Below are 25,411 nucleotides of genomic sequence, written 5' to 3'. Positions count from 1 at the left end.
AGAAATCCCATTTTACAGATGAAAAAACTAAGGTTCAGAGAGTTTAGGTTATTTGCCTGAGGTCACACGGCCCCAAAGTGATACATTTGGGACTTGAAGCTACATTTGCCTTACTCCAGAGCTTGGCTCACATTATTGTTCTAGAAGGACCAAAAAAAAAACAAGAAAAAAGACAAAAGAAACGATTTTCTGAGAAGTGAGAGAAATGGGGCATAATGGGGCCCTAACAAAGATGTCATGTACCTGTGAGGAAATCTAAAACAAAATCCCAAATATATGAAGCATTTCCTGAGACAAATGAGCAGCAGTTTCACTGAGAATGGAAAATGAACTCGAATGCTCTATAATCTCAAGAAGAAAAGTCACTGTGGGGCAGGGATGGCACCCTTGCTAAGGGGCTTACCTCAGGCCTTCAACTGACTGGTCGTGTGACTTTGAGCAAGTCACTTCCTTTCCTTGGCCAGTTTTCTCATCCGTAAAATAAGGCCTTTGAGCTACATTAGGGATGGCAGATATTTATTTGTCATGTCAGTCCGAGGTATCAAGCATGGCTGCCTGGAATGCTGTGTTGAGAAGGATTCTGAGGCCGAATCTGAGAACTGCAGGAAACAGTGCAATACTAGATTAGTAATATCTACCTCTGGTGTTGGAGGGGAAAGGATATCTCATGTGCTATCCTTGAAGTATGTGATATCATCTCACTTCCAGCTGTAAAGTCCTATAGCTCCATGATTCTCAGCAGGGAGCATACTCCCCGAGGCTCTCTGTCAGAAGAGAGATGGATCTCCCACTATCTGGACCGGGTGTGATGCTGCTTGCTGTGGGGCACGGGGAGAACCTCTGATCATCCGTTATTATTTCAGGACTCTCCTCAGAGGCCCCAACCGTGGGGGAAGGGCAGGCCCCAGGCATTGAGGAGACGGATGGGGAGCTGACAGCGGCCCCTACACCTGAGCAGCCAGAACGAGGTGTCCACTTCGTCACAACGGCCCCTACCCTGAAGCTGCTCAACCACCACCCACTGCTTGAGGAATTCCTACAAGAGGGGCTGGAGAGGGGCGAGGAGGAGCTGAGGCCGGCACTGCCCTTCCAGCCTGACCCACCTACGCCATTCACCCCAAGTCCCCTTCCCCGCCTGGCCAACCAGGACAACCGCCCAGTCTTCACCAGCCCTACTCCTTCCATGGCAGCAGCTCCCACTCAGCCCCAGTCCAGGGAAGGACCCTGGAGCCTGGAGCCAGAGCCCCCTGTGCTTCGTATCACAGCTCTCTTACCTCCAGGGCTCAGCGTGGCAGTGCCCACCCCAGGCCCAGGGGAGAGGCCCAACACAACACCCCCTAGCAGAGCGTGGACTCCAACCTCAGAGGGTCCTGGAGATATGGGGAGGCCATGGGCTCCAGAGATCACATCCCAGCACACAGGGCTGGGGATCGAGGGGACCATCACCACCTCTACAGCTTCAGGGGACGATGAGGAGACCACCACCACCACCACCATCATTACCACCACCATCACCACAGTCCAGCCACCAGGTCAGCTATTTGCTGGCTTGCAGATCTGGAAATGGGGATGGGGGAGCTCCCGGGTCCCTAAATTCCTCTCTCTTTGTCACCTCAAGGCAGGCTTTGGCACCAAGGGCCAGCCTGCAGGAGGCATGTGGATTGGAACCAGATAGACCTGGGTTCAAATCCTAACTGGAAGCAACTACAACAGACCCTAGGAATTCTATTTAACCTCTCTAAGCCTCGTCTGTAAAATGGTGATAAGAAGACCTACCTCATGCAACCATTGTGAGAACTGAGATAAGATTGACATAGTAGGTGCTCAAGAAAAGGTAGTCCCCTTCTTTCAACAGAGGAATAGGCATCTCAAGAGGTTGGCTTCACCACACACACACACACACACACACACACACACAGGCCAGCCTGAGTTGGACCCACATCTCCAGAGCTGATCTTAGCCTTGTGTCTCCTCCTGCCTCCCAGGCGCTTGTAGCTGGAATTTCTCAGGCCCAGAGGGCTCTCTGGACTCCCCCACAGGCCCCGGCTCACCCCCTGATGTCGGCCTGGACTGTTTCTACTACATCTCTGTCTACCCTGGCTACGGTGTGGAAATCAAGGTGAGTGACCTGGATCCAGCAGGGGAAAAGCTGGGGCTAGTGTGTTACCTTTCCAAAAAGGCACCGGCTATGTGGGGAGGTAGGGATGCTCAGGGGAATCAGTCAGATGGGAGCCTAGGGCTAGGGATGGACAATGGGCCTAAAAGATGGTCGGATTCTGCCCTGTGCACCGAAGAGTAAAGAGGCTACTGCTCCCACTCAGCAATGCCCTAAGCTGAGAGGGGCTGGGGCAGGGGGGCAGGCTGTCCATCCTCTTCCCCCTGGGGTTTAATCAGGGACACAGAAGATCCTGAGGAGGGGGCTCTCACCTCAGATGGACAGGGAATTGGATGAGTGTCTGAATCTGCGTGGCTGAGTTAAGAGAACTCAGGGCTGCCTATTTGGGCATGAGAGAGACGTGGATCCTCATTCACTCATTTATTCACTCACTCATTCCTTTGGGAAATACTCCCTGAGCAGCCACTCTGGGCCAGGCTCTGTGCTGGCTCCTGGGATGCGGAAGTGGGGAAGGCAGACATGGCTGCACCATCAGAGAGATGACCAGCTGGTGGGGGAGTCACAGCCCCAGCCTCTCTGTGCCATCTCATCCCTCTTAATCCTAAAACTCTCTTAATCCCAAAACCTGAGCCTGCAGGTCCTCATGAATGTCCCACAGGCTCCTCAACCTCCACATGTCCCAAACCCAATTCTTCCTTTTTCTTCACCCAACCTGCTTGCCACCCCACTCTTGTCCTTAGAGACTGACTGCAACTAATCAGAAACCCAGAGCAAGGCCACCCCAGGGCAATGTGGATGGCGTCCCTGGAGCTGTGCAATGTGAGGTCACCTTGATGCATCTCTCTCCCTCCTCCCCAGTCCCATCAACTCATGCCCAAGTTCTATCACCATGACACTCCCTAAAACTCAGATCTGCCTGCTTCTCTCCATCCCCACAACCACCACCGGTCCAGCCTCCACCATCCTTCCCCCAGCTGATGCAGTGGCCACCTCACTGGTCACCCCACTCATGCCTGCCCCCTACTGTCCCTCCTCCATCTACACTGCAGTCATTTTTCCCAAATTAAATCAATCCTACCCCCCCCACACACACACACACACCTCCCCAGGGGCCTCTGAATCAAGGCCAGTCCCTCTGGGCCCATCTCTAGCCACTTCCTCTCTTGTTCTCTACTCCCCTTTCCACTGAACAGCTTGAAGCTAACTGAAAGGGCTAAGCTCGCTTTCCCCACAAGCTCTAATTGCACATGCTGGTCCCCCTGCCTGGAAGAGCTGTCCTACTATCCCCACCCCCCAGGATTCAACCCCAGCATCACTTTCTCTGGGAATTCTCTCCTGATCCCCAAAGCCTGGGGCATCCCCCATTCTAGCTTTTATCTCTCAGCCTTCCATAGGTCTGTTTATAGCTGTCCACCTCCCCAGCTGGACTGTGAGCTCTTTGAGTGGAGGGCCCAGAATGGGTTCTCATGGACTGAGTGAATGAATGGACAAAAGAATGGAGGAAAGAAGGAATGAAGTAACATTTGACCTGGATCTGGGAGGAAAGGCACTCAGCCCAGTTGAGGGAATCAGGCAGGCAACCGCAGAACAGGGAAAGGGGCAGAGGAGGAGTCCACGGAACAGGGCAGCGCTGTCTGCTCCCCACCCATTGCAAAGCCCCTGGATCTGGGCCTGGAGCCAGCGACACCTGTCCTGGAGCAGTGCCCCCAGCCCTCCTCTCTGCGGATGTCAGGTCCAGGTCTCTGAGCCAGGTCCTGCAAGGGGGGGCCCTCTCCCACCACTAATGGGCCCCTCCCCTTCTTCCTATAACTGTTTGCTCCTTCTCTGCCAAGCCCGTGCCCCTCACTCTGGGATGACTGGGAGGGTAATTAGGAACAGCCACCCGCCCCCCAAGCCATTAGCACTCAGTGCCGCTTAATTAAGGTAATTAATGTAAAATCATCACCTAATGATTTAGGTGAGAGATGGCACCGGCTGTGGCTCACCAAGTGGAAGGCGCCAGCTGCAGGTGTGGAGATGGGGGTGGGAGGGGGCAGATGCAAGACTGGATGCCCCCCTGCAGGTACAGGCTGGCTCCACCTGCCCCTCAAGCCTACTAACCCTGCTGAAGCCCACTAGGCCAGGTTGGGCTCAGTCCTGGTACTCTCCACATTAGAACAAGAGGCTGGCTCTGCCTGCCCCGGCCCTGGCCCAGGCACAAGCCCCACCCTGGATGCCCACCCCCTCACGTAAGCCCTGTGTCTGTTGTCTGGTGCTGCCACATTTTTTTCATCAGAATGCAAAAGCCGTTACCAGGCAACCTTGAGATGAAGACCTGCCACAGCCCTGGATTGCTGTCAGGAAATGTGGCAGGCAGATGCTGGCCCCACCCTCTGCCTCACCACAATGTGGCAGAGTCCCTGGGGACCCTGTCAGCCCTGATGGCCTGAGATAGAGTCAGGCCATGGCAGGAGAAGGAGGGAAGGGACAGAATCAGCCAGGGCAGAAGCAGGATTTAAGGTTCTTTTCCTTCCAGGGTCAGTTCTGGTGACCTTTACTCCTATCTAGGCCCCCTGGCATCACCACACAGACCCCTTGGGGACCTGAAGAATAACACACTGCAGACCAATACCCAGTGGATAGCTGGAAAACTGAGGCCAGCAAGGAAAAGGAACTGCCTAAGGTCACTCAGTTAACCATTAACTGATGTTTTTTGATGAGTGAAATTTGTTCTGTAAATGTAAATTGAGCAATTACTATGTGCCAGGCTCTGTGCTGGACACTGGAGACACACTTCAGCTAGTGGAGCAGACAGAAATCATAAACAATGACCATAGACTGCTCAGTGCTTTTGGGGATGGTGGTAGGAAGCACAGGGGACCGTGGAAATTCCAGGATGGGCCATGCTCTGCCAGTGTGGGAGGTCAGAGAATGCTGGAGATGCTGATACCTGCTCTGAGGCCAGAAGGATGAGAGGCCGGCAGCCAAGCCTGGGCGAGGAGGGGCAGGTATGGCAGACTGGCCCTTGAAGGCTACCCGGGCAGTTGTGGACAGGTAACTTTATTGCATAGAAGCAGGAGGTGAGCTTAAGGGCTTCTGGATCATACTCCTGCCAGAGGCCAGGCCTGAGAGCAGTGCCCTCCTGTCCAGGGCTGGCAGTTGAGCCAGGCCATGGTGGGCATTGGGCGGGGGATGGGTGAGACAGCTGGAAGACCTAGAAGGCTGCCCACTGCTCCTGCAGGCTGAGAGACAGGGTTGTTGCTTCTCCCCATGGTGGGGAAGCCCCTGTCTGCCCCTCCATGAACTCACAGGAATGGCTCAGTGTAGGTGGATGGGATGGAACCCAGGCAAGGGGGATGGGAGGAGCCATGGGAGGAGAGTAGCATGTTAAGGACCCACAAATTACACCCCTGCACAGGTCAGCCTGCACCATGCTGATCCCTTGCCATGTGACCAGAGCCCTGGCTAAGTCGGGGGCCCTGGGCAAGACCCTCTCAATTCCCTTTTCATGAGGAACAGCCTCAAGAGTTCCAGAATCCCTAGCTCTCCATGGCTTAGACCACAGCCCCTCATAATCTGCTTGGTCCCCTGCCCCCCACCTCCCTTCAGGGGGCTGCAGCTATTTGTGCTCTGAGGCTGAGGGTCTGAACCACCCACAGGGAGGAGGCAGGTCAGGCCCTCCATGATCAGAGGAGGCTTGCCTGTTTAAACTTGGGGACAGGCAGTGGGCGAGGCTCTTTCTTGAGAGATCCAAAGAAGCCCCTTCAGGATGAGTGAGCATGAGTCCCACGGCCCACGCGGGTCCCATCCCCTCTCCCGGCAGCCTTTCTGGGCCTGGCGCATGCCTCTCACTGCACTTGGCATTCCAAGAGCCTTCCCACTGCCAGCCTCTATCTTGGCTTGGCTGTTCTCTGTACCATCTGGAGGCTGGGCACAGCTGCCCACAGTCCCTGCCCTAGTGCCCCAGGTGGCCCCATTGGAATACAGCTCTCCCATGCCAGGCCAGCTGCCAATTTGATAGTCAGAATACCTTGCCCTTCTAGGCCAGGTGAGGACCAGGCCTGATGTGGACACCAGGAGTAGGGTGGTAGGTCAGTGGGGTGAGATTTCTGGGCAACCTCCTCTTCCCTGGCTCCTGGAAGGCCCATCTGAGGGGGTCACAGTGGTTCAGGCAGGTCTAGCCTCATGGATTTAGGCCCCTCTCCCCATCCCTACCCCATAAGGATTTGTGGATGAGCATCAGTTCAGACAAGAGCACGGAGGCTGTCACATAGGACTGGGGTTCCAGTCCTGGCTCTGCAACCCAGCTCTTGGTGACCAGGCTAGGACCATGGCCTTGTCTGGCCTCAGTTTCCCTCTCTGTAAAAGGAGATTGAACCAATTAATGCAGAAGGCCCCTCCCAGCCAGTCCCTCCTAGCGTGGCTCCTTTTCCGGGTTCAGGAAGCTCCCTCATAGGCCAGACTGGGAAGTGGCACCTCAGGCCCTTGACCCTGCTTCCCAGCAGCTGCAGAGCCTGGGCCAGGGAGAGGGCAGCTCCAAGGTACAGTGCCTCCCAGGTAGAACCTGGCAGATCTGAGGGTGAAGTGGGTCTGCAGCCAGCTGTCACCATGGCAAATCTAGGGTTTTTGCAGGGTGGGGCCCAGGTCTCCCCAACAAAGAGGACTGCTAATGCTGTGCCCACTCTGTGCTTTGCCCCTTATAGGCAGGCTCTAACTTAACCCCATGAGGTGGGTACAATCATCCCATCTCACAGACGAAATTGGGGTTCAGAGAGGTCATGTGACTTGCCCAAGGCTCTTTTAACCAGTCAGTGATGGAGCTGGGATTTGATCCCAGGATTCAAGAGCCCCTGTTCTTCCCCTGGCCTAGCAGATTGGTCTGGGTGTGGCAAATCCAAAGAGGGAGTTCAGCTGGGGACAATTGGGGCTCCACCTGCAACCCTTTTGTCAGCCCAGTCCTGCCTGCTCCTGTAGGACACCCACCTGGAATTCTCTCAATTTGGGGAGGGGCCTTGGATGCTGTGCCTGAAGACAAAACACTGGACCATGAATCAGAAGTCCTGGCCTGGAGTCCTGGCTTTGCCTGGATTTACTGTGTGACCCAAAGAGGAGTTCTCAACTTCTCTGATTACAAGGGCCTCTTATCTGTGGAGTGGAAGTAAACATGGTCTGCCCTGCCTCCCTTACTGAGGTTTTGTGAGATCCAAGAGGATAATGTGTGTGAAAGAGCTTTGAAAACTATAAAGGGCCTCGGGGGAAAAATTGTGATTATACTACTGTTGGAGTGAGGGAGCACGCGAATGTAAGGGAGCACATGTATGTGAGGGCACACACATGCCAGGACATGTGTTTGAGGGAGCTGTATGCATGCAAGTGAGCCTATGTCAGTGTACACACATGGGTGTTGGTGACCAGGAGAGTGTAGTGGAGCAGGGGCTGAGGTCAGCTTCTTGGGGTGGGGGGCTCAGGTGCTGGGAGTAGGGCTCGCACACAAGAGTTATCCTTGAGCTCATCTGCCTATGTGGGGTTGTACTCAGGTGACTGTGTGCAAAGACTTGTGGCACCATCCCACCTAGGAGTCACACCATTTAGGGCATGTTCTGGAGACTTGACTAGCAGCTTCCATGGGGACAGACAGGCCAGGCAAGGCTGATGGTCTGGGGTTTGGCAGAGGGCAAACTGAATCCTCCCTACCTCCCATCGAGGAAGGAGTCAGCCCCCTCAAAGTGGTTATATTTCCTTCCTTGAACTGACCCCATGGTCTGCTGGAAGCTGGGCAGTGTTAGACAGCCCAGGGTCCTGTGGGAATTGTCCTCGGCTCTCTCTGCTTCTGTCTCCCCTCTCCCCAGCCCAGCCCCCAGCTTCCCTCTTGTCACTGGCTAGGGGTGTGAGAAGACAGCCCTCGTGAGCAGAGCTGACATTTCAATCTGTCTCCCAAGCTCTTCGGATGCCAGCAAATTGCATCAAGACTTCATCACCCCCCTTGTCAAACACCCAGCCCTGTCTGGCCCCTGTCAGGCTTGGCCCTCAAACAAGTGACAAATTACATTCCAGCTACTGCAGTGGCTTGCAAGTGGGTGCTTGAAACCCAAGGGACCAGAGCTGCACAGATAGCCTCTGGCTGACAACAGGGTGCCTTCTGGACGTGAGCCCCAGGCAACACGTGCCCACTCCATTCCACACTCTCATCGCAACCCTTACCACTTGAGGGGGCCATGCCTTCCCCAGATCAGAGGGGCCCAGAAGTCTCAGCTCCCGGTTTTCCCAGCTTTCTGGGCTTCTGGAGGAAAGGATGGCTGGTGAGAAAGTAACTCTCAACATCTTGAAAAAAGCCAGTTCAGCCCAAGATCCACCTCTCTGCTAAACCTGGTGGGCCTGGGGCCAGGGAATAAAGATGTCTGGAAGTCTGTCTGCAGGTGACACCAACATGAAGTTGGGAGGGAAGGAGTTGCCTTTGCCTCCAGCAAGGCAAGACTCTGCTACTTACCACCTACTACTACTACTTTTAAGGCTACTTTTGCAAGTTCCTTAGGCTCTCTGAGCCTCTGTTTACTTACGTGGATTTTACCGCCTACCTTATAGAATTGTGGTGAGGATGAAGTAATATCCGTAGATAGTACAAGGCTTGACACATTGTAGGTGTTCTATAAATGGTCATTGTCGTTATTGCTGCTGCTGTTGTTGCACTGCTGCTCCTTCTGCTGGCAAAGCAGGAGGGTCAGGAGCTGGAAGCTAGAGGTCAAAAGGGTGTTTATGGGAACTAGGAAAAATGCTACATTCTTTTCTACTTCTCTGCCTTTGCTTCCTAGAAATTTCCCTGCAGTGAGGTCCTCCCTCCCTCCTCCTCCCAGTCCCGCCCCTTCAAGGCGCTCTCAGACCACCTGCTACGTGCACTCTCCCTGAGCCTGCAACCCCTCCACTCCCCCGTGGAGGGTTCCTGCTGCACGCATTCAGCGCCACTTGCAGCAGAATTATATGCCGCCTGGCATCTCTCAGTAATTACAGATTCCACGTGTGTGAGTCTTGTTTGCCCAACTCCAGAATCACAGAATCTCCAAGTTTGAAGGGATCTCATCCAGCCTCCGCCTGCCGCAGGAATCCCCTGAGGAACGTCCCCGGCAGATGGTCAGGCAGCCTCCACCCAAACGTGCCCCAGTGGGGTGGCAGGGAGCTCCTCACAGAAGGGAGGCACTTCTGCCCCAGCACCTGCCTTGAGCTCTCTCTTCGGCCCCAAAGACCCATCAGGTCTTTTCTCCCAGGCAGCAGAGTCCCCAGAGCACCCACAGTCTGCTCTCAGCACCCACAGTGTGAGGGGCTCAGAGCCTAGCATGGCTGTCTCCTTGGACCTGGCTGGGTTCAGCATCCTCTGTGCTTCTCAGCTCGCAGGAATCCAGCGAGGAATGTACCTCCAGTCGCCCACACATTCATTCTCTCCACATATATTTATTGAGACTGGCCAGTGAAGAGGGCATCATGATCCAAAATGCCACCTTGGGATTTAATAGACAGATGGGTAGAGGATGGGGGGAGAGCCCGAAGCAAAGGAACTGACTGGCCTGGCTTGAGAAGCAGAAGATGGTGGCCCTGAGATCTACAAGAATGACCAGCTTCATCAGGAGAGCAAGAAGGGAAGGCATTCCCTGTGTAGAGTCCTAAGTGTGTAAATGCCCAGAGGGGTGGAAATAAGTGGTCAGCTGTGGCTTCAGCGAAGGAAAATGAGGCTGGCAAAGCCACTGGGGCCAACCATGAGCTGGGAAGTTTGGACCTTGTCCTCTCGGCAATCTGAAGCTACCAACAGGGTTTGGGTGGAAGAGAGAAATGATCCAATCTGAGATAGCCAGGGCCGGTAGATGAGTTAGAATGGGAGGAATGAAGGCCATTCTCCAGGTGAAAAACAATGGTCAGGGGACAATCAGAGCCAAGACAGTGACAAAGGGATAGAGAGGAGAAACCAACTGGAATATCTGACAGGCAAGATTGGGAAGGATTTGGTGATGCCACTTAACTAGCCCAGGTGGTTAACCCTTGAAGGCCCTGCCTCAGAGCAACATGGTAGGGACCTTGGAGACCATGCAGATCAGTGCTTCCGAATTACCCAGGGATCTTGTTAAAATGTAGACTGTAATTTAGTAGATCAGAGAGGGTCTGAGATTCTGCATTTCTTTTTTTTTTTCCCCTGTGGTGAGGAAGAGTCATCCTGAGCTAACATCTGTTGCCAATCATCCTCTTTTTTTGCTTGAGGAAGATGAGCCCTGAGCTAACATCTGTGCCAATCTTCCTCTATTTTGTATGTGGGTCGCCACCATGGCATGGCTGACAAGTGGTGGAGGTCCGCCCCCGGGATCCAAATCCACGAACTCTGGGCTGCCAAAGTGGAGCGTGCCAAACTTAAACATTACACCCCTGGGGCAGCCCAAGATTCTGCATTTCTTATAAGCTCCCAGGTGATGCTGATGCTGCTGGTCCAGGGACCACATTTTGCGTAGCAAAAACCTATACTAGGCTCTTTTATAAGATGAGGAAACTGAGGCTTGATGTAGTCAGCATACTTCTCCAAGATCACATGGTTAGGATGAGGTCTCAGATCTCTGGAGTCCCAATCCAATGCTCCTTGTACCAAGTCACACTGCCACTTCCCATCTGGACAGAGTTCATTGCTGTCCAATTCTTGTTTGACTGAATGGAGGCATGGGCTGCAGAAGGATGCTCCAGGGATTTAGGGCCTGAGGATTGAGGTGGTGACAGAGGGGCCTGTGACAGAGGGAAGGATTGGAAAGAAAGGCCCAGAGAAGAGAGAATAGAATTGTGGCTGGCGCGTGAAGGGGCATGGTGTAAGACCAGGCTGAGCAGTCAGCAGGGCCCAAGTTGGGCAGGGCCTTGAGGGCCACAGCAAGCAGTCTGGACCAGATACTATGGGCTTTCTGGGCTCACAGAAGTGCCATGGAGGATTTAAACAAGGAAACACCATAATCAGCAACAGGTTGGGGCTATTAGCTGGCTGCAGTTTGGAGAATATTGGGCTAAGCCCTGTAGACAAGGAGGCCACCCAGAAGGCTGCTGCCATGATCTGAGTTGAGCAATAGTAGTGAAAGCTGGGGAAATGGCAGTAGGGGTGAAGACTAGTGGACAGATTTGGGGTCCAGTTGTCAGGACTGAATGACTGACTGGATGTGGGGTATGAAGGAGGAGGCAAGATGCCAGTTCCTGAGTTGGACACACAGGTGGATGGTGAGGTCATTCCCTGAGATGGGGAACCTGAGGAGCTGCTGGTTGGGGGAAGAGTGTGGCTCAGTGTGAGGCAGGCTGGGTGTGAGGTGCCCATGAGGCATCGAACAGAGGATGTCTAGGGGAAGCTGGGCACATAGGTCTGGTGCTTAAGACCTCACATTGCTAGCCAGGCCCTCAGACACCATCTAATTCAACATACCTACTCCATCCCCACTTTACAGATGGGAAAACTGATCCCAAAGAAATAAAGGGACAGGAAGCAGCTGGTGTAGCTGAAAAGCTTTGGAGACAAAGAGACACGCTTACAAATACCAGTTCTGCTAATAATCTCTATCTGACCTCGGATAATTTACTTAACATCTCTGAACTTTGGGTCCCATCTTGCAGGGTTCCTGGGAAGATAAAATGAGCCCCTCCTGCACTAAGGTGCCCAGCTCAGGACTTGGGGGCTGCAATGCCCAAGTGGCACTAAGGACTAGCCATGCCCAGGGCTTGCAGAAGCCTGAGGGCAGCAGGGCTCAGTCAGCAGGAAGAAGGCTGACTGCTCTGCTTTGCTCGGTCTATTCCACCTGCAGGTCCTGAACATCAGCCTCCAGGAAGGGGAAACGGTGACTGTGGAGGGCCTGGGGGGGCCCGACCCACTGCCCCTGGCCAACCAGTCTTTCCTGCTGAGGGGCCAAGTCATCCGCAGCCCCACCCACCAAGCAGCCCTGAGGTTCCAGAGCCTCCCACCACCTGCTGGGCCTGGCACCTTCCATTTCCACTACCAAGGTAGGCCTGAGGGAAGAACCAGCCCAGACTGGCTGTCCTCCTGGGGGTCTCTGGTGTTATTACAGCCTGGGGGGAACAGGGAGAGGCTACTAACATACAGCAGAGGTGCCCAGTGAAGCTCTGTACAAAACTGGAGGTGAGTATTGCACATCTGACACCCCCAGGGCCTTCCCTCCTCCACCTACCACACTGCAGAGAACTCGTCTCGAAGGGGGACTGACCCAGGACCAGGTAGCCCAGGTGTGCCCATTGCCACTGATTCATTCATTCAGTCACTAAACTTTTCCTGGGCGTCTACTCTTTGCCAGGCCTGTGCAGGACACTGGCAATATCAAGACGAACCAGCCAACTCATTGCCCTCAAGGAGTTCAGAATGTCAGGGAGAGGCAGACACTTAAACAAGCAATAATGATAGAAGCCCTTTCCCCAAATGCAAGGGGGTCGAGGTCAAAGGGGCTTGACAATGACCATCTCAATGTCCTTAGCTACCAGTCTGGCCTTCCTGAACTGCCTCACCCACCCTGGCCCTGGCCCTGGCCCTGGCCCATGCCCCAATCAGCTCAGAACACCTCCGGAAATAGGGAAGTGGCATGATGTAATGGGAAAATCACAGACTCAGGAGATGGGTAGATCTGTGTTTGAATCTCCTTCCCACTGGCTGTTGACTTTGGACAGCTCATTTGACCTCCCTAACTCTCCTCTTCCTCAGCTATAAGATGAAACCAAAACACCTACCACACAAAGCCATGATGACGATGAAACAAAATGGTGCATGTCAAGAGCTTAGCACATGCTCTGTGAAGCAACTAATGTTAAAGAGCTGGCAGACTGGGGAAGGGAGGAACCAGGGCTTGGGACTCCACCGTCTCTCATCAGCATCCTCCTGGCCCCCCTTTCACAAGCAAAGTCCTCTTGATCCCTTGTACTGCTGCAACAGGGTAACCAGTTCAGTTTGGGGAGTGCTAATGGGGAAATAATTGGCGTGAACAATTACGAGATTGCCTTGCATTGTCACGGACCACTTCTGCAGCCCTGCAGGGGGGCCACAGCCAGGGAGGACAGGCGTTCCTCTAAGGATGGGGATGCTTGGAACCCACCTAAGGAGCACTGGCCCCTGCCTGGCCTCTCCACCCTAACTCGGGGAGCAGTCTGGTGTGGAAGCAGGAAGCCTGGCGGTGGGCAGGGCCTGGTCAAGGGCTTGACAGAGGCAGGGGGCCAGCTGAGGCAAGGGTGAGTGTCTAGGCGGCCCGGCCAGCCTCCCTAATAGCTCATCAATCCTCCCTAGCAGCGGGCATAATTTCACGCCATGGTAACCTCTCTTGCTGCAAATTCCTTTGTACAAAACCCCGGACCTCCTCTCTGCTGGGTCAGACAAAGGTGGCTGAAAGGCAGTGGGTTGGAGTCCCCGCAAGGGGTGCAGACCCCAAGGAGGGGCTGGGAGAGCTGGCCCAATCCTGCCTCCTTCTCGGCTCCCAGAAGCCCTCCCTCCTCAGCCCAGTTTTTGTCAATGATCAGCTCTTTCCTTAATGAGTGTAATTCCCCTAATTATAGGCTGTAATTAGCCCTGATCCCAGAGATGGGAACAGGAAGAGCGTGTGCTCACACGCGCTTCTCCCTGGGCTTGAGAAAAAGGGTGGCAGAAGAGGGGATAGGGGGCCTAGCCCCCACACCCCTGCTGGAACTGTCCGAGATAGTGTTGGAGGTCACAAGGATGGGCCCCCACAAGGGCCTCATCTGTAGAACCAAGTCCCAGCTCCCCTCGCACAGCCTCAGGCAGGGTGAGGAGGCAGAGGGCCCTGCCAGGCACCCCCGCCTCCCTCCTGAGAATTCCTGGCACCAAACTTGGCCCCAGAAACAGAAGCCAGTGAGAAAATAGCTCGACAGATTGCAATGGTGCAGGCTCCCCAAATGGTCGTCATGGCAACAGGAGGAAGCTCGTCCTGGGAAGTGGCATTTTACCCACCATGGAGTCTGGGGGCTTCATCATCTGCCCCCAGCTTCCTGCTCTCATCTCATCCCAGCCCAATTTCCTAATCTGTGAAATGGGGGACCTCTCTTCCCAGAGTGGTGATAAAGACTTACCTGGAATGGGGCCGGCCCTGTGGCCGAATGGTTAATTTCACGCGCTCTGCTTCTGTGGCCCAGGGTTTCACGGGTTCGAATCCTGGGCGCAGACATGGCACCGCTCATCAGGCTACGCTGAGGCGGCATCCCACATGCCACAACTAGAAGGACTCACAACTAAAAATGCACAACTATGTACTGGGGGGCTTTGGGGAGAAAAAGGAAAAATAAAACCTTTAAAAAAAAAAAACTCACTGGGAAGATGTAAGTAGCCCAAGTGCTGAGCATGACATTTGGCTCATGGCCTAGACCTCCCGGGGTGTCACCCCCTCCACTCAGGGTAGAGTACCCCAGACCCTTTTCCCCATCCCACCCTGGCCTGGGGTCTCTCCTAGACCATTGGGAGTGGCTGTCCTCAACCACCACCCAAGTCAGGCTTGTCTATTACTCTCGGGTGTCTCTGACTCCTGAGCCCAGGTTTCTACTTCACCTGGAGGAGCAGGTGAGGGAGGGGAGATGGAAAACAAGTGGGTTCTAGAGCCAGGAACTTCAAGTGACCACTCTGCCACTCACGGGCTGTGTGATCGGGGCAAGTCTCTCAGTCTCTCTGAACCTTAGTTTTCCTCATCTGAAAGTGAGTTAATAACCACTACCTTGCCTTCCTTCCTCCCAGCATATTATAGACATCAAGTAAGAAGAGTGTGAAGGCATTTTAGAAGCTGGAAGGTGCATGCAGATGTGAAGTGCTTTTATTAATCAAGATCACAAACAATACAGCAGGCTGGTACTGTGCCAGGCACTGGATAAATGTCCTCTCACTTAACATCTCATGTAGCACTGGATGCAATACTCTAAATGGGTGGGTAAACAAGGAAACTGAGGCACAGAGAAGTTAGGTAACTTACCCAAGGTGGCACAGCAAGTAGAGGAACCTGTATTCAAACTCAGGCAGTCTGACCCCACAGCCCACCTCCTAAACACTGCCCTGTACTGCCTGCCAATCACAAGTAACCACTCATTGGCCGTTCTCTTAAGAACCCTCTGAGAGAGGGAAGAGTAGGAGTCATCCTTCTCCTTTCGCAGACCTGGAAACCAAGGCCAGGACAGGTGAAAATCACAAAACTTGTTTCTGGAGCCTCATCTGCCCAGAGGCAGCTCCTTTTTCTATTCACACAAAGGCACACGGAGGCTAGCAGAGTCCCCACCTGGACCTCTTCTGATCTACCTAGTGCCATCACTAAGGTTGGGCCCCTCCCACCAAGACTCAGGGGTGGTTTCCCAGTCGAGACAGTCTCCATCCCTCCCACCACCCCCACGGGTTTTTAGACTCTGTAGCCCAAGCCTTCGCTCATCCTCTCTCCTTGACCCCTCCAGGCCTTCTTCCCCACCTCTCGGACCAAGCCATTATTCCTATTTTTAGGTAACACCCCAGCTTGGCCCCAGGTTAGGCTTTGCCAGGTTGTTTTGTAGGATTTGCTGCCACCATTTGGTCATACTTGGAATGACAATCCACAAAGTTACAAAGTTCCCCAGGGCAACTGGTTCCTCCCCCAACTTCCATGAAGGCACGCCCAGGCTCCCCACCCTCACCCCATCCTGTTTTTAGAAGTCCACAGCCCTTACCATCAAGCTTTTTAGCATTTCTCAATGAACGTTGGGAAAGCTTTTATTGTCTTATTTCAATCCTTCCTGCTGTAATTCATATTTGTCCCCATAGGAAAAATAATATCAATACTTTACATCAAGATAGGCTTTTCACTATTTCAAGTGCTTTCACATCTATAAGTCATTCAATAAACATTTCTTGAAGATGTACTATCAGCTTGGTTCCAGGCATACCAAGCTGAATAAAATACTATCCCATTTATTCTCATAATAACCCTGTAGGTGGGCTGGCATTTTGAACTTCAATTAACAAATAGGGAAACTAGGACTCAGAAAGGTTAAGCAATGTGCCTAAAGTGTCAGGAAGCTTGGACCAGACCCAAGCCTCCTCACTTCCAGCTCTGTGCTTGCTCCACTAACCAGCCCGGGCTGCTGGGAATATCACTGGCACCTTTTGAGGAGGGGATCAGATTCTTTTCTGAAGTCCTGATGCTTCCTCTGGCCCCAACTGACACTTCCAGGCAGGCTGGGCAGGGCTCCTTTGCCTGGCTATGACTCAGCCCTCCAACACACACACACGGTGTCACCCATTCTCTCTCTGCAGCCTATCTCCTGAGCTGCCACTTTCCCCGACGTCCAGCTTATGGAGCTGTGACTGTCACCAGCCTCCACCCAGGAGGCAGCGCCCGCTTCCACTGTGCCACTGGCTACCAGCTGAAGGGTGCCAGGTTCCTTACCTGTCTCAACGCCACCCAGCCCTTCTGGGATTCCCAGGAGCCTGTCTGCATTGGTGAGTGGCCCCAGGGGACTCAATGCTGAACAGAGGAGTAGGTGGGGGGCTCTTCTCTCTGTTGCTGTCTGGCACCTTCATTTGCTCTCCATAAGGAAGCCAGGAAATGGCCACACACCTCAGTAGAATTCATCCGACCCACACTTATTGAGCACATACAATATGGAGGCGTTACAGGTACACAGAGCTGAGTTAAACAGGGACTGCACCCAAAGAGCCCACACTTTCAAGAAATAGGGGAAGAAGAAAGCACATGAGTCATCAGCTTCCAGAATAGGAAGTAAAAAGTACCAAGGAAGAGACATAAAGTGACCTGGGAGGAGAGGAAGCAATCATTCTTAGCTGGGTATTTAGAAGGCTTCCTGGAGGAAGTGGCATTGAAGGTTTGACATTTCAATAGAAGAAACAACATGGGCAGTGACACGGAGGTGAGAAGGTGAGGGAGTGTTTAGGGACACAGGAAACAGCCAGGTTTGGCTGAGCCTGAGACATGTGGAGGGGGCAGTGGGAGGGCCTCGAAAGTCAGGCCAAGACACTGAGTAGGGCACTGTTGAAGTTTTCTGGAAGAGAAGGGAGGAGCTCAGAACTAATCCTCAGGAGAGTCAGCAGGGTAGTGTCCGGAGGGTGGGAGACCAGCCAGGCAAGAGGGTTTGAACTTAGTGACTTTGGGAGCGGAGAAGTGGGAAGAGGTTTCCGAGACACTGATGAGGGAGAGGGGGAAAGTGGAAGGAGACTCCCAGGTTCTGGTCTGGGATGACCAGGGAGTCTGGGACTGCTGCCAGTGGAGAGGGGCTTGCTGGCAGAAGGGAGATGGAGTGTTTAGTTTTCAGTATGAAAGGCAGCTTGGCCCTTTTTCCTTTCTTTTCTTTAGCTTGGGCTTTTATTTATTTATTTATTTATTTTTTTTGAGGAAGATTAGCCCTGAGCTAACATCTGCTGCCAATCCTCCTCTTTTTGCTGAGGAAGACTGGCCCTGAACTAACACTGTGCCCATCTTCCTCTACTTTATATGTGGGACGCCTACCACAGCATGGCTTGCCAAGCAGTGCTTAAGTCCACACCTGGGAACCGGCGAACCCCGGGCCACCAAAGCAGAATGTGCAAACTTAACGGCTGCACCACTGAGCTGGCCCCTAGCTTGGGCTCTAAACCTTATTTCATTCTATATGCTCTTCCTGGGTGCCAGGCACAAGTAGAAGTGAATAAGGCAGACGTGGTCTCTGCCCTCAGGGAGCTCTCTGTCTAGCGGGAAGACTGGTAAGCAGCTGAGCAAGTTCAGTGCAGACAGTGCTGTGATGGGGTAAACTCAGGGTGCAGTGGGGATCCAAGGAGGGGAGAGCTGCTCCCAAATGAGGAAGGAAGCAAGGAAGGCTTCTCAAGGAGAAGGCATGGAAGCGTTACAAGAACGTTTGTTCAGGGAAGGGGCGTGGAGTCCTGGAACAGCATATGCAAAGGTGTGGAAGCATGAAGCAGCATGCTATAGCGAGGACATGTGAGGCGTGCCTGAAGAAGAGGGTACGTGAGGAGGGCTGAAGCTGAGTCAAGAAAGAGTCGGGTTCATAAAGGGCTTGAATGCCATCTTGAGTTTGGACTCTATCCAGAGGGTAATAGGAGCCACTGAGGAATTTAAGCAAAGGATGGGGCATGATCAGATTTGAAAGGCAGTTCCATTCTGAGACCAAGCAGAAAGATGGGTCTGCCCTCTACGCAGAGAAGCAGAGAAGAAACTCACCACAATCCCTCCTCAGGAGCTTTATTAGGTTAAAATATTCTGCTGTTTTGAACATTTGGAGACAAAGGCACTGTGTATTAGCCACAGCAGCCTGGTCCCTGGGAAGTGGCAGGGTCCAGAGCTGTGTGTCCAGGAGAGGAAAGCGCTGCCTGGAACCAGCCACACTCCTCTTGCCTGAGACCCCTTCTCTGGCAGCTCTTAACTGCCAGGAGCATGTGGCCAAGTAACCCAGCAGTCCTCAGTGATGGGGATGGGCGAGCTGCTCAGCCCCACCTCGGAAAGAGAGGACAGTCCCAGGCTGGAGGGGCAAGTGCTGGAAAGGTCCTAAGGGGTCAGCTCAGGAACTACAGCGGCAGTGATGCTATTTTAGAAAGTGTTCGAGGCTGTCTCCAGGCTAGATATGTCTGCTTAGGGCACAAGATTTGGAGGTGGAAGGCATGCACACCAGATGTTTGTCATCCCTGATCTAGTCCAACCCTCTTTCTTACATTCACTCACTCATTTTATTCAATAAGCACTGAATACCAACTCTGTGCCTGGCCTGAAAAGATCTGGCCCCTGCCCCAGGGGGTCCTAGTTAAGGGACAGATCCAAACAATAACGGGTTTTAGGAAAGAGGCATGAGGTGGAGGTAGCAGATACCCCAGAAGGTTGGAGCCCTGAGTAAGGGGCTTTAATAAAGTCCAAATGGGGGGAGTCAGGGGAGGCCTCCCAGAGGAGTCAGTAGAGAAAGTGACTCACCCAGGGCCATACAGCTAGGCAGTGGGAGAGCTACCAGTCAAGGGAATTGCACATGAATAGTTCCAGAGGTGTGAAAGGTCAGGAGGTAGGATTCTGGACTCCAGGCTGCCTGGAGCTGCAGGATCACAGGGGCAAAGGATTGACCTTCAGGACCACGAAGGCAAAGATCCCTGCTGCCCCATGCGGAGAGGACAGAGCTGGGATGGGCTGGAAGGCTTGTGGGGCTGTCCAGGATGCAGCCAGGGGCCCCGCCCACAGTCCTGCCACTGTCTCGCAGCTGCCTGCGGTGGAGTGATCCGCAATGCCACCACTGGCCGTGTCGTCTCCCCGGGCTTCCCGGGCAACTACAGCAGCAACCTCACCTGCCACTGGCTGCTGGAGGCTCCCGAGGGCCAGCGGCTGCACTTGCACTTTGAGAAGGTTTCCCTGGCAGAGGATGATGACAGGTGAGGCGATGTCCCGCTGGGATGGGAGGGCCTGGCCTGGTAACACCTGCTGGAGGGACAGTACCCAAGCCTGGGGCCACACCCCACCTGGGTCAGCAACCAGCCACACAGCTGCTGCTCTCCTGGCCCAGGCTCATCATCCGCAATGGGGACAACGTGGAGGCCCCACCCGTGTACGATTCCTATGAGGTGGAGTACCTGCCAATTGAGGGCCTGCTCAGCTCTGGCCGACACTTCTTTGTGGAGCTCAGTACTGACAGCAGTGGGGCAGCTGCGGGCATGGCCTTGCGCTATGAGGGTAAGCCTGCTGGGGCCTATCCAGGGGCGGGGGGGCTTGGGCGGGGGACTTGAGCCTGGGGTCTCTTCTCTCACATCCCCTGAGTCTCCGCCTGCATTCCAACTTGGCTTTTGCTCACCTGGCACTTAGGCCCCTCTCCTTGACCCTCCCTTCAAGTCCAGGATTCCTACCCCGTCTTTGCAGGAGACTCCTGCCTCAACCCAGGCCCTCCGGTCCAAGAGAGTAATTTCTCTAGAGTTCAAAGAGCAAAAAAGGCCTCAATTCTTAGGGAAAGAGAATTGCTGCAAGAGACATTCCAGAACCACTCATGCATGCATGCGTTCATTAATTCATTCAAATAAACATTTATTAAGCACCCTCTTGTACTAAGCACAAAACTAGGTGCTGGGAACACAATGGTGATCAAGAGGGCCTCCTGAGCATAATAAGGATGGATGCTCTGGCTGTCCCTGGCCCCTGCGCCAAGCCCAGGACATGTGTTCACAGTCAGGAAGAGAAAGGCCTTGGGGCGAGAAGTAGGAGGACATCTGCCCCCCGTGTTTGCCCCTGTCGAGGCTGAGCTGGGCTGGGCCCTGTGGTTTACAGCTTTCCAGCAGGGCCACTGCTATGAGCCCTTTGTCAAATACGGCAACTTCAGCAGCAGCGCACCCTCCTACCCTGTGGGTACCACTGTGGAGTTCAGCTGTGACCCTGGCTACACCCTGGAGCAGGGCTCCATCATCATTGAGTGCGTTGACCCCCACGATCCTCAGTGGAATGAGACAGAGCCGGCCTGTCGAGGTCAGTAGGCCCCAGTGGATGGGCCTGCCAGGGGCAGGAAGCAGGGTGGGCACCAGGGAGCCAGCAGCAGAGCTTGGGGCCACAGAGGCCCTGTGACATCTGTGATTCGAGCTTCCCCCGAGGAGGAGGTGGGAGTTCCTAGCAATGGGTAGGCACTGCTGTGGGCAGGTGGCAGCCCCAGGACATGGCACTGGGGGGAACGCAGATGGGACGCGCCTCCCGGGCCTGCCTACCTTCCAGCCGTGTGCAGTGGGGAGATCACAGACTCGGCCGGCGTGGTGCTCTCCCCTAACTGGCCAGAGCCCTACGGCCGTGGGCAGGACTGCATCTGGGGCGTGCATGTGGAGGAGGACAAGCGCATCATGCTGGACGTCCGAGTGTGAGTGCCCGCTAGGCTAGGCCAAGCCAACTCCTGAGCTCTGGGGACATCTCTTGCCCAACCCATCCTGGGGTCCCCAGGCCTACTCTCCCTGACAGTCCTCCTCCACAGGCTGCGCATAGGTCCTGGTGATGTACTTACCTTCTACGATGGGGATGACCTGACAGCCCGGGTCCTGGGCCAGTACTCAGGACCCCGTGGCCACTTCAAGCTCTTTACCTCCATGGCTGATGTCACCATCCAGTTCCAGTCAGACCCCGGGGCGTCGGTGCTGGGTTATCAGCAGGGCTTTGTCATCCACTTCTTTGGTGAGCTTGCCCCTGCCCTGCCCTGCTGCCTGGGGGAGAACACAGACCCAGAGAGGCCTGAGTGCTCTTGTCTGACAGGGGAGAGCAGGAAAAGCTCCAGGTATCACCTGAAGGAAGATGTTCTCCATCTTCCCTAAGGGCCCAATGACAGAAGGGGAGCCTTCAAATGCAGCAAGAGGGATTGGGGCAGGCAGCAGGAAGAACTTCATAACAAAAATAGGGAACTAAAGAAAAGTGTCGGTTTCTATCTTTCCGACAATCTTTAATAGAAGTAACAACTTTCCCCAGCCTACCTGGCCCCACTCTCAGGAGTGAGGAACACGCCAACGTGCCTTTGGAAGTAAGGCCAAAGCCTACTACTAGATGATAACCCTGGAATCTAGGAGACAGAACAATGTCAGGGACAGGCAAGGAGGGGGCTGTGAGCAGAGAGGAATGAATCACTGAGCCTGCCCAGGACTAAGCCCGGGACAAACTGGTAGGAGCCAGAGTGCCCTAAGGGGAAAGGAGGCTAGCACAGCTGCTTTGGTGCTGGCTGAGAACCTGCATCTTGCTGCCCCTGTGCCCCTAGAGGTTCCCCGCAATGACACGTGTCCGGAGCTACCTGAGATCCCCAATGGCTGGAAGAGCCCGTCACAGCCTGAGCTGGTGCACGGCACTGTCATCACTTACCAGTGCTACCCCGGCTACCAGGTGGTGGGATCCAGTGTCCTCATGTGCCAGTGGGACCTAACCTGGAGTGAGGACCTGCCCTCCTGTCAGAGAGGTGAGTACCTCTTCCCCATGTTCCCCTCCCCAACACAACCTAAAAGCCTCTTTCCTGGATTCTGAACCAGACTTCAGCTGTTATTACCCAGTATCCTTGAAGTTCCTTCGCTTCTCATAGCCTCAGTTTCCTCATCTGTGGAATGGGATAATACCTTTTCATAGGGTTATCCACCAAGTACTCCAAGTATTTCATTCCTGGTAGATGGCCAATCAATGTTTGTTGACTGTGATGCATGGGAAGGGGTCAGATGAGGGGATACTCCAGCAAATTGGCAGGGAGAGAAAAATAGGCAGTAGAGCCATATGGGATGAAGAATTTGGCTGGCTTGGAACAAAGCCATGGTGGACTGGCTTTTGTTGAGCTCTACTTGGTCTACTTCCCCCCATCACCTGCTACCCATAGTGACTTCCTGCCATGACCCTGGGGACGTGGAACACAGCCGACGCCTCATATCTAGCCCCAAGTTTCCTGTGGGGGCCACTGTGCAGTATATCTGTGACCAGGGTTTTGTGCTGACGGGTAGTGCCATCCTCACCTGCCATGACCGCCAAACGAGCACCCCCAAGTGGAGCGACCGGGCCCCCAAATGCCTCCGTAAGTGTCAAATGGGTAGGAGGGGGAGACTTTGGTGGCAGATAAAATATGCTGCCTCCGGAGGCTAGGGGCCTGGCATCCTCACTGGGATCTGACTGCTTTGCAGTGGAACAGCTCAAGCCGTGCCATGGCCTCAGCGCCCCTGAAAATGGTGCCCGCAGTCCTGAGAAGCGGCTACACCCAGCGGGAGCTACTGTGCACTTCTCATGTGCCCCTGGCTACGTGCTAAAAGGCCAGGCCAGCATCAAGTGTGTGCCCGGGCACCCCTCACACTGGAGTGACCCCCCACCCATCTGTAGGGCTGGTGAGTGCTCCGCCACCCCCAGAAGCCCTGCCTGGCCCATAGGGCTGCTCTGGCAAAGATGTCAAATGTTGAGAACCAGAACCCCCTGCCCACACCCCCTTCATCTTACCTTTGGTCTCCCCAGTGTCTGCCAGATCCTTCTGACCTGGTGACACCAAGACAAAGGCTGGGGTGGGCTCTCCTTGGACAAATCCTTCCCATGATCAGCCCGCTCCCAGGCTTAGTGGTTTGGTCCGTTGGGCTCACCACTGCCCTTGGCCCTCCCCTCTTGTTCCAGCCTCTCTGGATGGGTTCTACAGCGGCCGCAACCTGGATGGTGAGCCCCCTTGAGGCCAGGGAAGTAGTCTCCCTGCCCTTGGTTCTCACAGCTCCCAGGCCATGGGTTCCCCAAGGAGGGAGGACAGAGAAAGAGAGGTCCGGGACTAGCAAGGCAAAAAGCTCCTTCCCTGCCCCCAGCCAGCTAGAGGGAGCTAGTGGCCAGATGTCCCTGGGCAGAGGTGAAAGGATGTGAGCTCCAGGTGACAGGGACCTCTGCCCTAATCCCACCCTCTGTATTTTCAGTTGCCAAGGCGCCTGCTGCCTCCAGCACTCTGGATGCTGCGCACATTGCAGCTGCCATCTTCTTGCCTCTGGTGGCGATGGCACTCTTGGTGGGGGGTGTGTACCTCTACTTCTCCAGGTGAGTCTGGCTTCCCTTCCTGACCTGCATACCTGACTCACCCCAGCACTCCCGACTCACAGGCTTCTCTGCCCTGTAGGCTCCAGGGGAAAAGTCCCCTGCAGCTGCCCCAGACAAGACCCCGCCCCTACGACCGCATCACCGTGGAGTCAGCGTTTGACAATCCGACTTATGAGACTGGAGTAAGTACCCATGCCAGCCTTGATGGCCCAATTCTATACTCCCTTGGGCAGGTACATATGAGGGTCCTGCCACGCCCTCTCACTCTTTCCCTTTTCCTTGGGAAGGTGGATTATGGGCTGGCAAACCTTATACAAGTTTCCAACTCCCAGCAGTCTCTTTCCTTTGCAGGAGACGAGAGAATATGAAGTCTCCATCTAGGTGGAGGCAATCTGGAGAAGCCAGCTCAGCCATGCATCATAGCCTAGCAGCAGAGCCAGCTTCCTGCTGTCCCTCCACTTCCTGTACATACCACCTGGGAAGAGACATCACCAATCCCTCAAGAAGTTGTGCCCTTCCCCACCTGCAGTGCCCACCAAGGCCTATTTTCTTGGTACCACTGCCCACTTGAGGCCCTTCTTTGGGTCCAGGTCAGGGAGCATATGCCTCTGGGAAGAACATAGCAGGAGCACATGCATCAAGAACCAGCATTCTCTTGACCCTCCTTCATGCCCTGGACCTCTAGCCTGAAATTGGCAGGCAGAGTGGGAGCACCTCTCTCCACGTGACCACTATCCAGCCCTGGCACATAGCACCCTGGAGTAGGGTTAACTTGATGGTGGCAGAAACTATGCCAGGGTGCTCCGCACAGGGCCATCACCAATGGCCAAAACTGCTCTCAACAATGACCTATGGGGAATCCTGACATGCTGACATCAGCTCCCTGGGGAGGTCTCAAGTCTTTCCCTAAGGCCCCAGGAATGGACAGTTCTGCCTCTTGTCCCTTCCCCATAGAGGCAATAAATCTAAGGGATCCTAAGGGGTTTAGGGACCCTACCCCAAGCTCAGGTTGGGCTTCCCTTCATGCTCCACACCAAAGCAGGCCACCCCACTGCTTCCCTGGCAGCCCTCACCCTGAGGAGAGGGAGACCTTCCCCTGATGTCAATCTGGATGTTACAAACATCCTCTTTCCCACTAGTCCCTCCTCCAATCCAAACCACTTGCCAGGTTCCCTTCCTGTCCACTGTGTTTTGGGATAACGGAAGTGGGCAGTCATAGTTGGAGAGGAGCAGAGATCCAAGGGTCCAGGAATTTGGCATGGAACAGGGGGTCAGAGAGCCCCAGGGAGAGGCCCAGGAGCTGGCTGCAGGCCATTTTGTACATGTAATGTATTATGTGGGGTCTGGGCACCAGCCAGAGAACAATCTTCTATTTCTGTTGTTTCCTTATTAAAATGGTGTTTTTGAAAAAAACAAGCAACGGCCAGGTGGATGGTGCTTTCTTGGAGGGAAGAGAGGTGGGAGATAAATGGGATGTGGACTTCAGGACTAGAAGGCATGCTGGACCCACCAACTGATCATCCCTGGATTTTATCAAAAACTAGTTACATGCAGGTGCTGTAGGAACCACTGTCCGAATAAGGTCAGTGTTACAGATGGCAGGTGAAATGAGAGGCCCAAATGGCTGGTGCCACCAGGGTATGGGAGCCCAGGAACCCAACTGCTTATCTGCCCAATGCCCCATTTCCTCCTCTGTGCCAGGTTCAGAAGTACGAACTGGCAAACTCCCAAGTCCCTTCTCAATGTCACTGTATTGCTGACAAGGCCAAGGAAGCCTGATGCATCTCTCTTTCCCCTTCTTTCCCAGCTAGCAAGGCTCAGGAAATGG

The 25,411-nt window shown here is 54.2% G+C and overlaps 1 protein-coding gene across 4 annotated transcripts in view; it reads left to right on the top strand.

The window, feature by feature from the left end:
• The window catches only part of SEZ6 (seizure related 6 homolog), a 45,307-nt gene extending 20,308 nt beyond the window's left edge, over positions 1-24,999 (top strand). The window contains exons 2-17 of one of the 4 annotated variants that reach the window (XM_023653127.2): positions 864-1,532; positions 1,986-2,119; positions 11,899-12,094; positions 16,368-16,553; positions 19,304-19,472; positions 19,604-19,770; positions 20,356-20,550; positions 20,791-20,929; positions 21,041-21,237; positions 21,809-22,003; positions 22,409-22,600; positions 22,707-22,904; positions 23,182-23,220; positions 23,466-23,583; positions 23,663-23,765; positions 23,935-24,999. In XM_023653127.2, the coding sequence (XP_023508895.2) occupies positions 864-1,532; positions 1,986-2,119; positions 11,899-12,094; positions 16,368-16,553; positions 19,304-19,472; positions 19,604-19,770; positions 20,356-20,550; positions 20,791-20,929; positions 21,041-21,237; positions 21,809-22,003; positions 22,409-22,600; positions 22,707-22,904; positions 23,182-23,220; positions 23,466-23,583; positions 23,663-23,765; positions 23,935-23,964 (2,927 nt within the window). In that variant the 3' untranslated portion in view covers positions 23,965-24,999. Of the gene's footprint in view, positions 1-863; positions 1,533-1,985; positions 2,120-11,898; positions 12,095-16,367; positions 16,554-19,303; positions 19,473-19,603; positions 19,771-20,355; positions 20,551-20,790; positions 20,930-21,040; positions 21,238-21,808; positions 22,004-22,408; positions 22,601-22,706; positions 22,905-23,181; positions 23,221-23,465; positions 23,584-23,662; positions 23,766-23,918 lie in introns of all 4 variants that reach the window. The other 3 variants (XM_023653126.2, XM_023653129.2, XM_023653128.2) reach the window with 3 other exon arrangements.
• The last annotated feature ends 412 nt before the right edge of the window (positions 25,000-25,411 follow it).

This window comes from Equus caballus, chromosome 11 (assembly GCF_041296265.1).
Source record: "Equus caballus isolate H_3958 breed thoroughbred chromosome 11, TB-T2T, whole genome shotgun sequence".
Lineage (NCBI taxonomy): Eukaryota > Metazoa > Chordata > Mammalia > Perissodactyla > Equidae > Equus > Equus caballus.
The sequence above is the reverse complement of the archived record's forward strand: the minus strand, read 5'-3'. Positions and strand labels throughout refer to the sequence as shown.